The sequence below is a fragment of the Talpa europaea genome, assembly GCF_964194135.1.
Source record: "Talpa europaea genome assembly, chromosome: 2".
Lineage (NCBI taxonomy): Eukaryota > Metazoa > Chordata > Mammalia > Eulipotyphla > Talpidae > Talpa > Talpa europaea.
Window position 1 is genome coordinate 70,713,980 of NC_140068.1, and position 14,464 is coordinate 70,728,443.

Here is a 14,464-nt window from a genome sequence, read left to right on the forward strand (position 1 = left end):
GCCAGAATACTGTGGAGTGGGACACTGAAAACAAGAACAAAAGGGATCACAGTGGATCAAGGTCTTAGAGGAGGCTGGCTAGAAGAAGATTAAGAGCTCAAGTGAAGGGGTTAACCTTTGAAAACAGGAGGGTCACCTCTGGTGAGGACAGCTGAAGCAGAGAAATTCTGAGGTAGACAGTGAAAGTTGAAATGATTCAAATAAGAGGAATAGCTTGGATATAAAACATCTGGTCAATTCAGTCTCATATTCAAGCAAGCAGATGTTAATTCTACACGGAACTATCATGTGTGTCTATATTAACTAAATTTTTCACTGAACTTATGATGTCTTCCAAATTATATAGATATAGCTTTGGTGAGAAGATTTATTAAACCCAATTATTTGAATATACTAATATTAGTGTAAAATTATAAAAATCTCACTTAACCTGGAATAAATATATTTTTTTTAAAATGTAAATGTTAACTAATAGAGGGCAACAGAGTAGTTTTAGGTGACAGTCAAGTTTTGTGCTTGGATTTGACTTCTTAAAACAAATATTTACAAAAAAGGGCAAAGCACAAGGCATATCAATCTTATGTGAGTCACATAAAATAACATAAGCAGCTTTTTAGCTACCATGCTTATTTTCTGATAAGCTTTTATGGCTAAGTTGAAAGAACTGAAATTATAATAAATTAATGATTTATTAACTGACAATTACTTTTCCTTGGTTGATATAAATTTCAGAGTTTACTGTTAAAGTCACAATTGTATCTTACAATCTGTTTCTGTGTCTGAGAAGGAGGATTATCCAGTGCTATTTTCTGAAAAGAGTCCTACCAAGCTACCAAAAATTCTGCCTAATTGTTATGAAATTATTTCTAAATACAAGTCTAAAAAACACGATACATTACTATAGTTACCTGGCTAGTTCACAAATTTAGGGTCATGCTTAAATGTAGGTTTAGAACCAGTTTAAAAGCAATACATTGCACCTAAGGTTAACAACTAATTAAATCTCACAATATTTTTATAGACCAGTTAAGATTAATGATGACTGAAATACATGTGCACATGGTTTTACTTTTGTATACTCTGAAAAAACTGCATGCACAATACACTGACACATACTTAAAACCCCTACCCAAGCAGAGTTCTGTCTCTTACAGAATTTGATTCACTGAATTTAAATTGAAGAAGGAAAAAAAATCTAATATTTAATCGAAGAGTAAAAGTAATCAAAGCCTATCAAATTGGCCTAAGTAATTCACAAAAGAGAATACCTTGATTTTATTACTTTATAATGAAATTTGCATTATTATGACTCCTAAGGAGTACATTTAACTGATTCCTCACTGATCTCAAATCAAATAGCACTAGGACAGGAAATAAACTCTAAAGACCTGCTGTTTAACATAGTACCTATAATCAATAATAATACATTGTAAACAAAATATTGTTAAGAGGGTAGACCTCTTAGATGCATCTTTCTGAAATAAAATAAATATGTGAAATAAATAACATAAAATTGATATAAATGTAGAATCTATATATGTATGATCAGTTACTCATACTTTGTACTTGTACTCAAATAATATTGAAATGAATGAAATCCAAAGGAGGAAAATCACAACCTACTAAAATTTTATGATGATGGTATTAAATGTTCCCCAAACCGGGATAGAAATATTGAACTGATACTATTTCATAATATATTTTAGCAGCCATTTCTATGCAGAACAATTTGTTTTTAGCCTATTAGCACCTCAGAATTTTCTAGAAAAAAAGTTATGTTCTCATTATATGTATAAGTGAACTTTCCATACATATTAAAATCTGTGTAATGATACTCTTAAAATTGTGTTCTATCTAATTATATAGATTTAGCTAAGATTCATAAGATTTGTGATTTGCAATATTTAAAGAACTCAGCAATTGTGAAACTATCAGGATTTTCTTTTCATTTTTAAAAATGTATACCAATAGTTCACCTCACATTTTTAGCATGCCAAACTATAATTAAGGAAATACAGATTTATGTATGAATTATGTGTCAGTCAATCTCTTATAAACAGCTGGACAACTTCTTAACTCAGTCACTTTATTCTATATGGGAAACTTCCTAGCTACAAAATGATAGACAGCCCAAATGAAAACCCAAGGGATGCATAAATAGTCACTCTCTGTAGCTTAATGGAATTGTGAGTAATCCTCCCACTAAGTTTAGCAATTAGAAGATTCAGTATCAGAGTTCTGTACATAGTTTTGAGCATCATAATTTAACTGGTTTTGAGAACTTGGAGAGATACCAAAGAAGAGCAATAAAAATGAAACATGAGTTAGAAAACCAGCCCTTATGAGGAAAGGAATGAAAATAATGAAAATCTGCCTTGTGTGTGATGCTAAAGGAAATTTAGCCTTTATGAAGGAAGGGATGGGATTTGAGTCCTTAGCTTATGCTTGAATGAAAGAAGGCAGCACACCTCAGTTATTTTCTGGGGTCAATGCAAGAGGGAAGTTTAGCTTTTCCCTGCAATATGTAACTCTCCAAGAGGTTCCAGGAAGGTATGATTAAAAGCTACATTTTTTTCACCAGTGTAATATCAGTTCAAGTAAAGTTCTCAGTCTGTAATGTTGAATGCCTGTTGCTCAACAAGTGTTTGTGGAATAAAAGGGTCCACTCTAGCTTAGACTGCATTCATTTTAGTGATTTACTAAATTCCAACTCTCTTATTCACCCTCATATACTATACTAAACTACAAATTTTATTTGTAATTGCTACACATTTTTAGTTAAAAATACCAAACATAAAATTTTTAAATAATGTGTAAAATACTAGTGATTTCATCCATGCATGGAATATAAAGAGACAAAGCAAAGGAACAGACAAAACTAAACCATAGCAAACCGTAGAAATCCGAGAGCAGAACTGAGCCTACTGGAGAGAAAGGGTAGGAGTGGAAAACAAAGTGGAGAGGGGCCCAAAGGACTATGGTAAAGGGCTCTCCGGAGTGTTCTCGGGGAGGGTGTGGTATGGTAACACATCTTTGAAGAGGTGTAAACTCATCCCCCTAAAATGTCATAAACCAACATCACCCCATTTTTTAAAAAAGTAAATAAGTAAAACAATAATATCTGAAACTACCAGAGATATCAGGTAATGTGTAGAATAAACACAGATGGAACACAATTAAAAGTCTTTATCAAAAACTGGTGATTTAACTTTAAAAAAATCAATTCTATGGGAATAACCCTAAACACTGAGAAAAACAGCTTTCCTTTATGTTGTAGCGTTATTTAAAAGAACACACATCTAGATGCCATGTAAAGGTCCACATGGAAAAGCCGTGCCTGTGGGGTGAATCATTCAACAACAGCAAAGATCAGTTACAGACCATGCCGCAGTAGTCATAACCGCTTTTCCGCACGGAAGATTATTCCCAAGGCAACTGTTAGGACCCAGAAAAGCTGGACCATAAAAACTCCCAGAAAACAATACACATCTTCCAAATATATAATTTGGGGTTTCCTACTTGCTGAGGATTATTATGTCTATAAAAACATAAAACACAAGTGAGAATAGCTCCTACCAGCTTATTTTTATGTAAAGCTATAAAACTAAATAGCCCTTGCTTCTGGAAGGCAACCACGAATTTGAGAGAATGAAAGAGACAGAGAGGAGACTCTTCACTAGAGATTTATTTATAAGAGGACTTTATCCATCAATTATGTCACTGTATCTGGCTACATTAACCAAGCTCATAAAAATCTTCTTAAAGTTTATCTATGCTGATTATTTTTCAGAGACAGACTCACTTTTCCTATTCTTATGAACTATTTCAGTTGCAATAACCACCTCCTCACAGGATCATCCTAAACCAGAGAGACTACAGACTTAAAATACATAAGAGCACTTCTCCCTCCCCATTTTTTGCTAATGGGTCATGTCATAGGATTCTAATTTTTGAACCCAATATGGCCTCAGAATCTTTCTCAACACGATATTCCAGAAAGCAAGTCGCTATCCATCTTAGCGCCTGCGTGATAAGCTCTCTACTATCCTTGAATTCAAAAATAAATCAGGAAATTCATTTCCCTGGTACATTTGAAACTGATTGATTTCCTCATTGGATAATCAAAACAAGGGTATGTGTTGCCCTTTCAGAATCAAGTGTGGAAAATTCAACATTCATCAATTCTTCTAAAATATTCACCTACTAGTACAATTTTATTTAAAATATGTCTCTATAGAAGCAACCAATAAAATAAAAGGACTATATGATAACAAGAAAATAAAATGTTTATAGTATATATTTTTTAAGATATACTTTCTCTCTAAATTTTACCATTTTGCCCTGATAATTATCAAAACATGATTTAAGATGATCAGAGTATGGTCATCTGTGTTAAAGCTTCCTATATATATATATATATATAATGAATTCTTTATTTCACATTACCAGGAACACTTACAGCTAAGGAAACTGCCTCTAAAATTATGATTTTAGAAAAAATATAAATAAAAATACAATTTTAGAAAACCATGTGCTAAACACACTCAGAATCTTTTAAAGCCCCCAAACTTGTATCATTTACTACCCTGAGGAATACTGAAGAAATGGATCTGAATTTAAAATAAAACCAAACATAGAAAGCTCCTCAAATGTCCCCTGTATGCATGTTACCTTTAAGTGTACAATAATGTATATTTAGAGGATCCCTGCAAGAACACTTGGGATATCCCTAATAAGCCAGTACACTCATTAGATCTCTCTCCTCATGAATCTCACCTATAAGATGCCAGAACAATAAAGTTCAGACACAGAACAAATTCCCATTTCCAGCATAAAATAGCATCTGCCTTTTCCCATACTGGTTGTGCAAGGCAGCTTATTTACAAATATATAAATAGCTGCAACTTTACTCCAGTCTCACTGAAAAATCAAAATGGCATCATGCAAGAAAAGCATCCTAGCATACTTGGCTCAATGAGTGAAATACAAGTGAAGACAAGCCAAGCTACTTGACACTCACTAGTCAGCTTAACCAGATACCCTTCAGTTTCCTGTAGTGCAGGGACTGTGGTTCTATTCCACAGAGCCAGAGACTTCATTTACATTGATTGCACAGGGTTTACACAGTGATTTACAGCCCAAGGTAAGAAAATAAATTTCAAGTCATGCCTATTATTTATTATCACACATATTCAAAAAGGCATAGCATAGCAAGTCTTCCAATGTAACCACTTAAAATTAGCTAAGTCTTCTTAAATAAAAATTCACTGAATTTTTAAAAAGCTTTCACTCCTTTTCTTTGCCACCTGATAAGAATTATAGGGGTTTAAATCATCAGAAGAAGAGAGGAGAGAAAATGCACTTCAATTTTTGGAGCAGAATTTATTACCTTTTAAAAATTCACTAATTATCAACAAATAACTATGAACCAGAGACACACTATGGGGGGGGGCGGGAGAAAGGAAGGATTGGGGTCAAAATAAGGGGGTTGCAATTGTATGGGGAATATAAAAATAAAATTAAAAAAAATAAAAAATATAAAAATAAATGAATATAAAAATTCACTAATTAAATTTATCTTCTACTAAAGAAACATCCAAACACACACGTGTGTATGATATATGTACATATATGAGATACAGATTAATATTTCTTTATGCATTTGAATGGTACTGCTGTGCCTTGAGGGATTAATGTTTACATGTGAAGCCATCTAAAAGCCACCCACAACTGCACAGGTCTGTACATCTGCTGAAGGGCCCCACCTGACAATCCCCCACTGCATCCTCTAATATCACCTTGCTCTCTTCCTGAACACTCTTGATTCTTACCAATTCATGAGCAATTTAGTCTTAAGGAACTATATCATTAAACTAAAAGTATCTAAAATACCACAAAATAGGAGGATTAAAAGAAAGTTTTTTCGATGAAAAAGTGAGTGTGAACCTACAGAGCATCTGAGGATAGGCAAAGAGATGATTAATGCTATGTCCCCTTGAGAATTCAAAAGTTGAGATTCTCAACAATCTGTCTGGTAACTTAAATATTAGGTATCTATCAGAAAGTAAAAACTCATCACATGTTTTCAAACAAACATATCTATATTGCCTATTAAACCAAACAGAATTTTAATTTTTTTTTATTGCAGCATATTTACAACGCTGGAATGTTCATCTAGGACTCATGACCAAACATAACGACCATTTACGCCTTATGGGTAACTCATGCTTTCTAAATTACTTTCTATCTGTCCTTAATTACCTTCGGCAGAGCACAGGGAAGATACTTTTGCCCTATATATTTATTGACCAATTTTCAGTATTTAAATGGCTAGAGACTCTTTTTTTAAGTCCCAGGTTTATTAGTAGAAAGAGAATGGCAAAGATAACAAAAGAAAACTTTGATAAATCCATTTTGTAATAAGTTCAAAACCAAAAATAATACTGCAAACAGTTTTTCCTTACTATAACTTTACATAACATGTAAGAAGAATATTTAAGGGCCAAGTTCATGTATTACAATATATCATGAAGCAGAGTAAAAATAAGAATAAATACAATGAATATTAGTATTGTGTCTCTAAGTCTACATTGTTTTATAGTTCATGTTTTAAAATCAAAGTTTGGTTATGTCTACTTTAAACATATATTTACCACAGCCTTCCTGCTTAGAATTCAATGACTACTGAGAATATTTTTCATTTTCTAAACAAATTATTTGGAATCGCCTTAGAAAATCATTACACAGTATTAAAAAAGATAAATAAAATGATTATTTTACTTACATGGTATCTCTAATAAGAAGTGCACTTCCCAGTCTGAAACAGGTTTTATCACCTTCACAAAATGCACGTCTCAGAGAAAAGCTCTCTCCTAGGTCAAAACCTGAAAAATGGGGCAAATGAATTAATCCAACAGTTGTATTAAATTTAGTAAACTCACAAAGTTATTGATTTTTAAAACAGGATTTATTGTTGTCCTTATTTGTAAACTAATTTATTTAAAATAAAATTGGGATCAGTAAAATTTCTGATTTCATTTATCTCCTTTTAAGATACAGAAGATAATAAAATGTGTTTCAAATGGCACAAATATTAATTTTCTTTGACCAAGGAATTATCCTAAGTAAATAACCAGAGTAGTTCATTATAGCAGCTATCTAAAAACAAAATTAGTTCAGAAATATTACAGACATTCAGTTGAAATCTACGCAGTCATTTTAAGAAAAATCATGCTTTAAGAGAATAATTCTAAGTGATGTGGGTAAATGTTTATATTTCAAAAGCAATATGAGTATTATGATCATGTGTGCATATGAGTGTGAGAGAAAGGAAGAGAGTGGAGTGGAGCAGGAAGGAGGGAGAAAGAGAGAGAGAGGAGGCTATAAGGAAGAAAGATCAAAACAAGTTAGATTGAAAAATACACTGGTTACTAGAGGGAAATGGGGCAGATGGAGAAGGGTTGGGGAAGGAAGGCGATAGGGCATTGGCAAGGGAGTATTGGAGGAAGGTGCATGAAGCTTGTGTATATATGGAGGTGTGAAAAGTTATACAAATACGTAAATGTCAGATTAATTTAAAAAAAAAGATTGAAACATTACACCAAAGTGGTCATCATGACTATATTTACTAGCAAAATACTCTCCCTAATAAATCTTTTCTTTTTTTAAAATTTCTACAGAAGTGCATAATTTGTATAAGTATAAATAACTTTTTTCTCTAAGAGGTTTTGGTGTTGTTGGTCTTAGCTTCAGCTCTCAGCATTTCTTCTGAATCAACATTAATTTTTATAGTGGTATTATCATATTACAATGTCAAAGAATCATCTGTATTACATATCTGCTGATAATTTTTCACAAAATGCTTCTCGGCAAAGAATTAAAATGCTCACCTGAAAGTTCACCTTTGCTATCTTGTGTAAACTGGTGTCCCACTGTTCTTAATACAGGACATTGATTTTCTATTTAAAAAAAATCAAGGATTTACATTACATTTTCTATCACGGTTTTCAAATAAATTTGAATCACGAAAGAGAATAGATATAAGATAAAATGGAAACAAATTAAACCATCTTACTGTTTCTTTAAAATGACAAAAGAATATTATACACCTCACGGTGTGTTTGTGAGGATTACATTACATGCCTGGCACTTTTCTAAGAGCTCGTATTAATTCTATCATCAGTATTATTCTACTATTCTAGCTATTGCTATATAGATGCTATTTTTTTTTAAGATTTATTTATACAAGCACTGGGGTACAGGCCAGAGGTGCAGGAGGGTGAGAGAATCCACCAGAGAAGGAGCAGGGAACAAAACAGGCAGAAGGACCGAAATACACTGCTGAGGGGAGCAGCAGGCGAGACAGGAGAGGTCTGCCGCACCATGCAGGAATCTCCCTGACCGGCCGGGAATCGAACCAGTGCTGTGGAGGCTGTGGACAGCCTCACAGCGCTGCACTCAACCCGCCGCACCACCGGGGAGGCTCACAGATGCTATTTTAGGATGTTAGCTAACTTTAAAATCATGACTTTTCATGTTCAAGGTATATTTTAATATTTAAAGATATGAACTACTATATTTTAATGTCCTTTGATTAGGACTTTGGTGTCAGGTGACATTAAGCTTTAGTGTAGACTTTGTCCTCTTAAAATTCATAAATTGAAGGCTTAACCCCCAATATGATGATGATTAGAGACTGAGCCTTTGGGAGGTAATTAGGTTTGAGTGAGATCATAGGAGTGGAGACCCTATGATAGGATTTCTTCTAATAAGAGGATGGAAAACATAGGAGCTCTTTCTCTCCACCATGTAAGGAAACCAGGAATATAGTAGACCTCACCAGAAATGGTCATGTTAGAACCCTGATCTTTGACTTCCCAGACTCCAGAATTGAGTGCATTAAATGTCTGTTGTTTAAGACACACAAACTATCAGTCTGAACTGAATGACTAAGGCAGAGACATAGTTGGAAGTTAGAATAAATCTCAAAGAAAAGAAGCAAATACCTTTGGTATACAAAAGAGGCCTATTATGAAAAATATGAGATAACATCATTGAGGCAGTAATGATTATGTGCTAAGGTACTTAATTATATTCAAAGAAATAAAAGATAAGGTGAATCTACATTCACACTGAATTTACATATTTATAATATTCAATACTTACATTTTTCCATATTGAATACTAATACAGTAATGTGCATGTACACAGTAATTATTTTATTATCTGAGGTATGTTTAAAGCTAATTCAGGCTAGATTCTAAAACTCTAATAATCAACTCAGACAAAATTACAGCCCATTTTTAAAATAGTCCAATGTTAAAGCACAACTGGAAAGATCTTAAACTAAAAATTGACTAAATATTTTGCATCATAAAATCATACCTTAATTCTCCACATCTGAAATTAATGTTTTGGTTTAATAACCTAGAAAATTTTGATACAGATTAGAGATAAACTTAAAACCAAATTGATCTGATCTGTAGAAAGTAGAAACTACTGATTTTCTACTCAATTGCTGAGTTCCTAAACCTTTCATTTAAATTTATATCAGTGATTTCATGGGTATTAACAGGGCATGATTTTAATATATTTAACCAGAAGAATGAATTAGCTTATAACTAGTGTTACCATTTTATCAGATGTAAAAGCTGCAATATACAAAAGTGAAATTATAGCACTGAATAATTTTACAGATTACTTAGCTTCTTTGAGATAATAGTCCTGTCTCATATATCTTAACATGACAGCTGATCTTCAATAATAAACTGGATGCTTTATAAACATTAACAACTTTTCATTTGAATTCATAATCAGTTTTATAAAAACCAAGCAACTCATTTTTAGATCTCCACACTGTAAAATAATATTGCTGAGAGAAATGAGAATCCTAAATAACTGATGATGTAAACCCAGTATTTAGATTGAGAGATTCAATATTGAGATGACAACTCTAGACTTATCTCTAGATTCAGTTTATCACCAATTAATTTCCCAACAGGTTATGTGTGGGTATGAGTGTACATAAAAAACTTTTACAAACTGATTCTCAAGTTTATATGCAACTACAAAATAACTAGAATATCTAAGGTAAAATTGAGGAACAATATGGAGGACTTAGAATATCAGGTATCAGAAATTTTTATAATGTGGTATCGTATACATTTAAATAAACAAAACAATGAAACAGAGTCCAAAATTAGACCTATGTATGTATGTTCTCCTTATTAACACAAAAGGGTCTCCACAAGTCAGTGGGAAAATAATGATCTTTCAATAAGTGAAACTGGATCAACTGAATCTCCACCTAGAAAAAAGTCTACCTTCACCTTTCTCATGCTCTGCATAGAAATTAATTTGAGATGATCTTAGACCAACATGTGAAAGGTACAACAATAAAATATGTAGAATAATATAAAATCTTCATGAACGTGGGATGGCAAAGATTTCTTCTTTTTTCCTAAGTCATGTTTTCTGAGATAGAGTACATTTACATCTTTGTATAGCAAATATTTTTTAAAGAAAGCATTAACTGTAAAAAAATGTATAAAATTGGATTTTGTTTAAATTAAATCCTTTATTAATCAAAAGACAACATTTAAAAAGTGAAAAGGCAAGCCACAGACTAGGAGAATGTATTTGCAATACATATGTCCAATGAAGTACCATATTAAGAGTACACAAAGAACTCACATAAATCAGTTAGAAAAAGATTGAGAAGCCTATTTTCAAAATGTACCAAAAAATAAAACCCCTCAGCAATTCACAAAAGAGAACATCCAAATTGCCTCCATGCATATGAAAAGTTGCTCAACATCATTAGCAATCAAGGAAATGCAAAGTAAAACCACAGTAAAATATAACTAAATGGCACTGAAATTATAGAACTGACAGCACCAAGTTTTGATGAGTCTGTGGAGCAAAGAGAACTCTCCTGCACTGCTCATGGGATTGACAATCAGTACAAACTCTTTAGATGACTCTTCAACAGCACTTACTAAAGCTAAATATACTTGAACTCTATATCCTAGAAATTCAATGAACCAAGAAGAATTAGCGCCAAAAAAAGAGTTTAAATGACCCTTTAGAAGAGAATCTTCATTGTAGCATTACTCATAAGAGTCTAAACTGGAACAAGCTCAAATGTTCATTGACAAGACAATAGATGAATGAATTGCCATATATATACACACGAAAAACTGATACTAAAAAAGAATGAATTACTGATAGATGCAACAACCTAAATGAATCCCAAATATATAATATTAAGTAGAGAAAATCCTATTCCCAAAATAAATATTGAATATTTATAAAGTTCATGAGATTATACAACTAATTTAAGTCAAAGTACTCATTACCATGATGGGATGTCAATTGGGTATGGGTGCAGAAAAGCATTCTGGTATTCTGGAAGTGTTCTTTCATTTCATCTGAGTAGCAGTAACACTACTGTATACAATACATATATGTACACATACACTACATACAATATCAAATATTACATAAGTACATAACATAAATACATGTAAAAATTTGCTGCACTGTGCATCTAAGATATGTTGACCTTAGTGTAGTCATACCTCAACAAAATAAAACAGTACATCTGTTAAAAAATACTTTAAGCTAAAAACGATTTTTTGTGAAATAAAACAATCCTAATCAAAGTTTTCTAATGATTTTATATGACTATAAAAAATAAAATAAACTTTACATTCTTTACAACATCTATAGGAAGTCCCAAAGGATGTCTGGCAAATCTCAAGACAGTGGAAAGGGGACTTCCTACTATGGCATGAAACAGTATACTACATAAGGAAATTTAAGAAAATATAATATAGAAAAGTAGAAACAAATAGCTCATAGCCACATGACACAGAGATCAACTCCATTATGGTTTTCTGACAATGAAATTGGATAAATAACATTTTTTTCACTGAATATTTCATTAAAAAATAACATGAAGATAATTTCCCCAGGTCACTAAAATTTCTTACAGATGTAATTTCCATATTTATCTTGTGGATATGGTTTAGTTTAGCTAAATACTTCTGCAGAATTTGCCATTCAATGTTCTGATTTTTCTCCTATTTGAATAAGAAAGATACTTTATATTTACAATAAAAGTAACTTTTGCTACAGGTTAATGTGAATATGTATTTCAAAATGGCCTTCTATGTGATATTCACCACAATTTTATATTTGATAATTTTTAGAATTTTGTTTTATCTTCAGTATACATTCTATGGCTTCTTGCACGTGTGTAACATTCTTAGAGGGAATGCAACATCTAAGTTAATAGTTACTTTCTCCCATAATGAATATGTGATGATGTCAAAGTAATAAAATTGTCATTTCAATGAATGGAATTCAACATTTCCAGTGACATTTATGAAAAGATTTTTCCACTAAATTCTTTAGTGTATGAAAATAAAACACAGCTTCATATTTTTAGAATGTGTCCTTTTCATGAAAAGCTAAACAAAATAAGTAGAAACTAACTGTTAATTATTTGAAGATAATAATTTGAGTTTTGAGATACAATCTTCTGCAGGCATGAGTTGTAGGGATCCACTACTAAAAACAGCAATGTGGTAAAAGTGGCTATCACGAGTTGGATGAGATAATTACAAGTACTGACACACACATTTTAAAATAAAACACAGTGTTTGGGTTTTTTTGGTGTTTTTTTTTTTTGTTTGTTTGTTTTTGTTTTTTGAGAAACTGTATATATACACAGAAGAACTACTGGTAAGACCCAAATATCCTTTCAGGTAGACTTCAAAGTTTCTCTGGAACATTACAAAACAAGTAATAAATTTTACCCCAAAAGTTGAACTGCTTAGGGAACCCAAATCAACAAAACTTTGAAAAGCAAATGTTCACATCTTTAAAAAATTCATGCTAAAATGTTAATGATTGTCAGATCCACTTTCCTTCTGACTTGACTTGAAGGGCCCTGGTAGTTTGTAGAGTTGGAAGGATACTTCAAGGGGGTAACAGAAACAAATGAAGACAGCCCCCTTTGTACTACACATTGCATCTCAAAACGACACTCTAAACAAAACAATAGAATATCATTCCTTAGCAGAAATGTGTTCTCAGTTTGAAATAGGTACTTAAAATATATAGACAGATGGTTCATACCATCTATACATTCCTATACTTTGTTCTTACCTACTGGCTTGGCCTCCTATGTATTGCAAGTCTTTTAATCTTGAGATTTGATCACATGTCCTTTGAAACATAATTTTCCTATTATTGTTCTGGTATGTTTTATATCCATTCACATAAAAGTCTTTAATACTACTACTTAAGACATGATAAATTTGTTGAATTCCTTCTTTCTCCTTTCAAATAGCTGAGAATACCATACCAATTAAAATCCACACTTCTAATTTTTCATTTTTTCAACTAAGTTATTATAGAAAAGATTTCCATAGGTTGCTGCTCCTCATACTGAAAACAGATTGGTCACTATTACAGACATAGATAAAGGCCTTGGTTTAAGGTGAAGCCAGTTCTTATGTACTACAGAGACAAAGGGGGAAAAAACAAAATTAGAAGCATCATGGGGGCCTCCCCAGTGGTGCAGCAGGTTGAGGGCAGCACTGTAAAGCTGTCCGTAGCCTCTGCAGCATGGGTTCGATTCCTGGCTGGCCAGGGAGATATCCACATGGCACGGTGGACCTCTCCTGTCTCCGCTGCTGCTCCCCTCAGCAGTGTATTTCAGTCAGTCTGCCTGTTCTGCTCCCCACTCTGCCTCTGGTGAATCCTCTCACCCTCCCATGCCTCTGGCCTGTACCCCAGCTCTTGTATAGATAAATAAATCTTAACCAAAAAAAAAAGAAGCATCATGGAAAATAAATGTAAATGTGTTTGATTATACTCTTTACAGTTTGTTGAGAATCTTAGTATTACTTAAGCTATTTATATACCACTTTACTGACTGCAGGGAAAATATATAACTTGTTTAAGGGAGATATAATTTTTATGTTAACTTCACTAAAGTGTATATATTTCCATACACTTATATTTAAATAGCAATGTTCTATGAATAATATTGTATTACAATATTCACATTAACTGTGAATTAAGGCTTGTTGAGAGATCTTTAGAGAATATATGTTCCTGGAAAATAGAAATTCAGAAGCCTATCCTTTCATATTATATCTGGGGCTTGCCCTAGAGGGCAGGGGCTGGCCATCTCCCAGTAGGTTTACAGGGCGGTGTTTGTTGCTTTGGTGAATTTACCAGAGTCCAGGGTATAGTCTGTGACCTTGAGGGCGTAAAAATCAGATTTTGACAACGCACAAAGCACAGATCCATTTCTACGTAGCCTCACCTATTTCTTTTCATTCACTTAACTCCAGTCTCGTGGTCTTTGTTGTTACTTTCTCCCACATGCCAAGCATGTCCCTCCCTGCCTGAGGACGTGCTGCTTTCCAGGTGTTCCCACATGTCAATC

General features: G+C 32.9%; 1 protein-coding gene across 1 annotated transcript in view; it reads right to left on the minus strand.

Moving 5' to 3' along the window:
• The window catches only part of COL19A1 (collagen type XIX alpha 1 chain), a gene marked incomplete at both ends in the record, with an annotated part of 304,611 nt that overhangs the window by 273,131 nt on the left and 17,016 nt on the right, over positions 1–14,464 (minus strand). The window contains 2 exons of the mRNA XM_084227959.1: positions 6,785–6,884; positions 7,890–7,958. Of these exons, the coding sequence (XP_084084085.1) occupies positions 6,785–6,884; positions 7,890–7,958 (169 nt within the window). The remainder of the gene's footprint in view (positions 1–6,784; positions 6,885–7,889; positions 7,959–14,464) is intronic.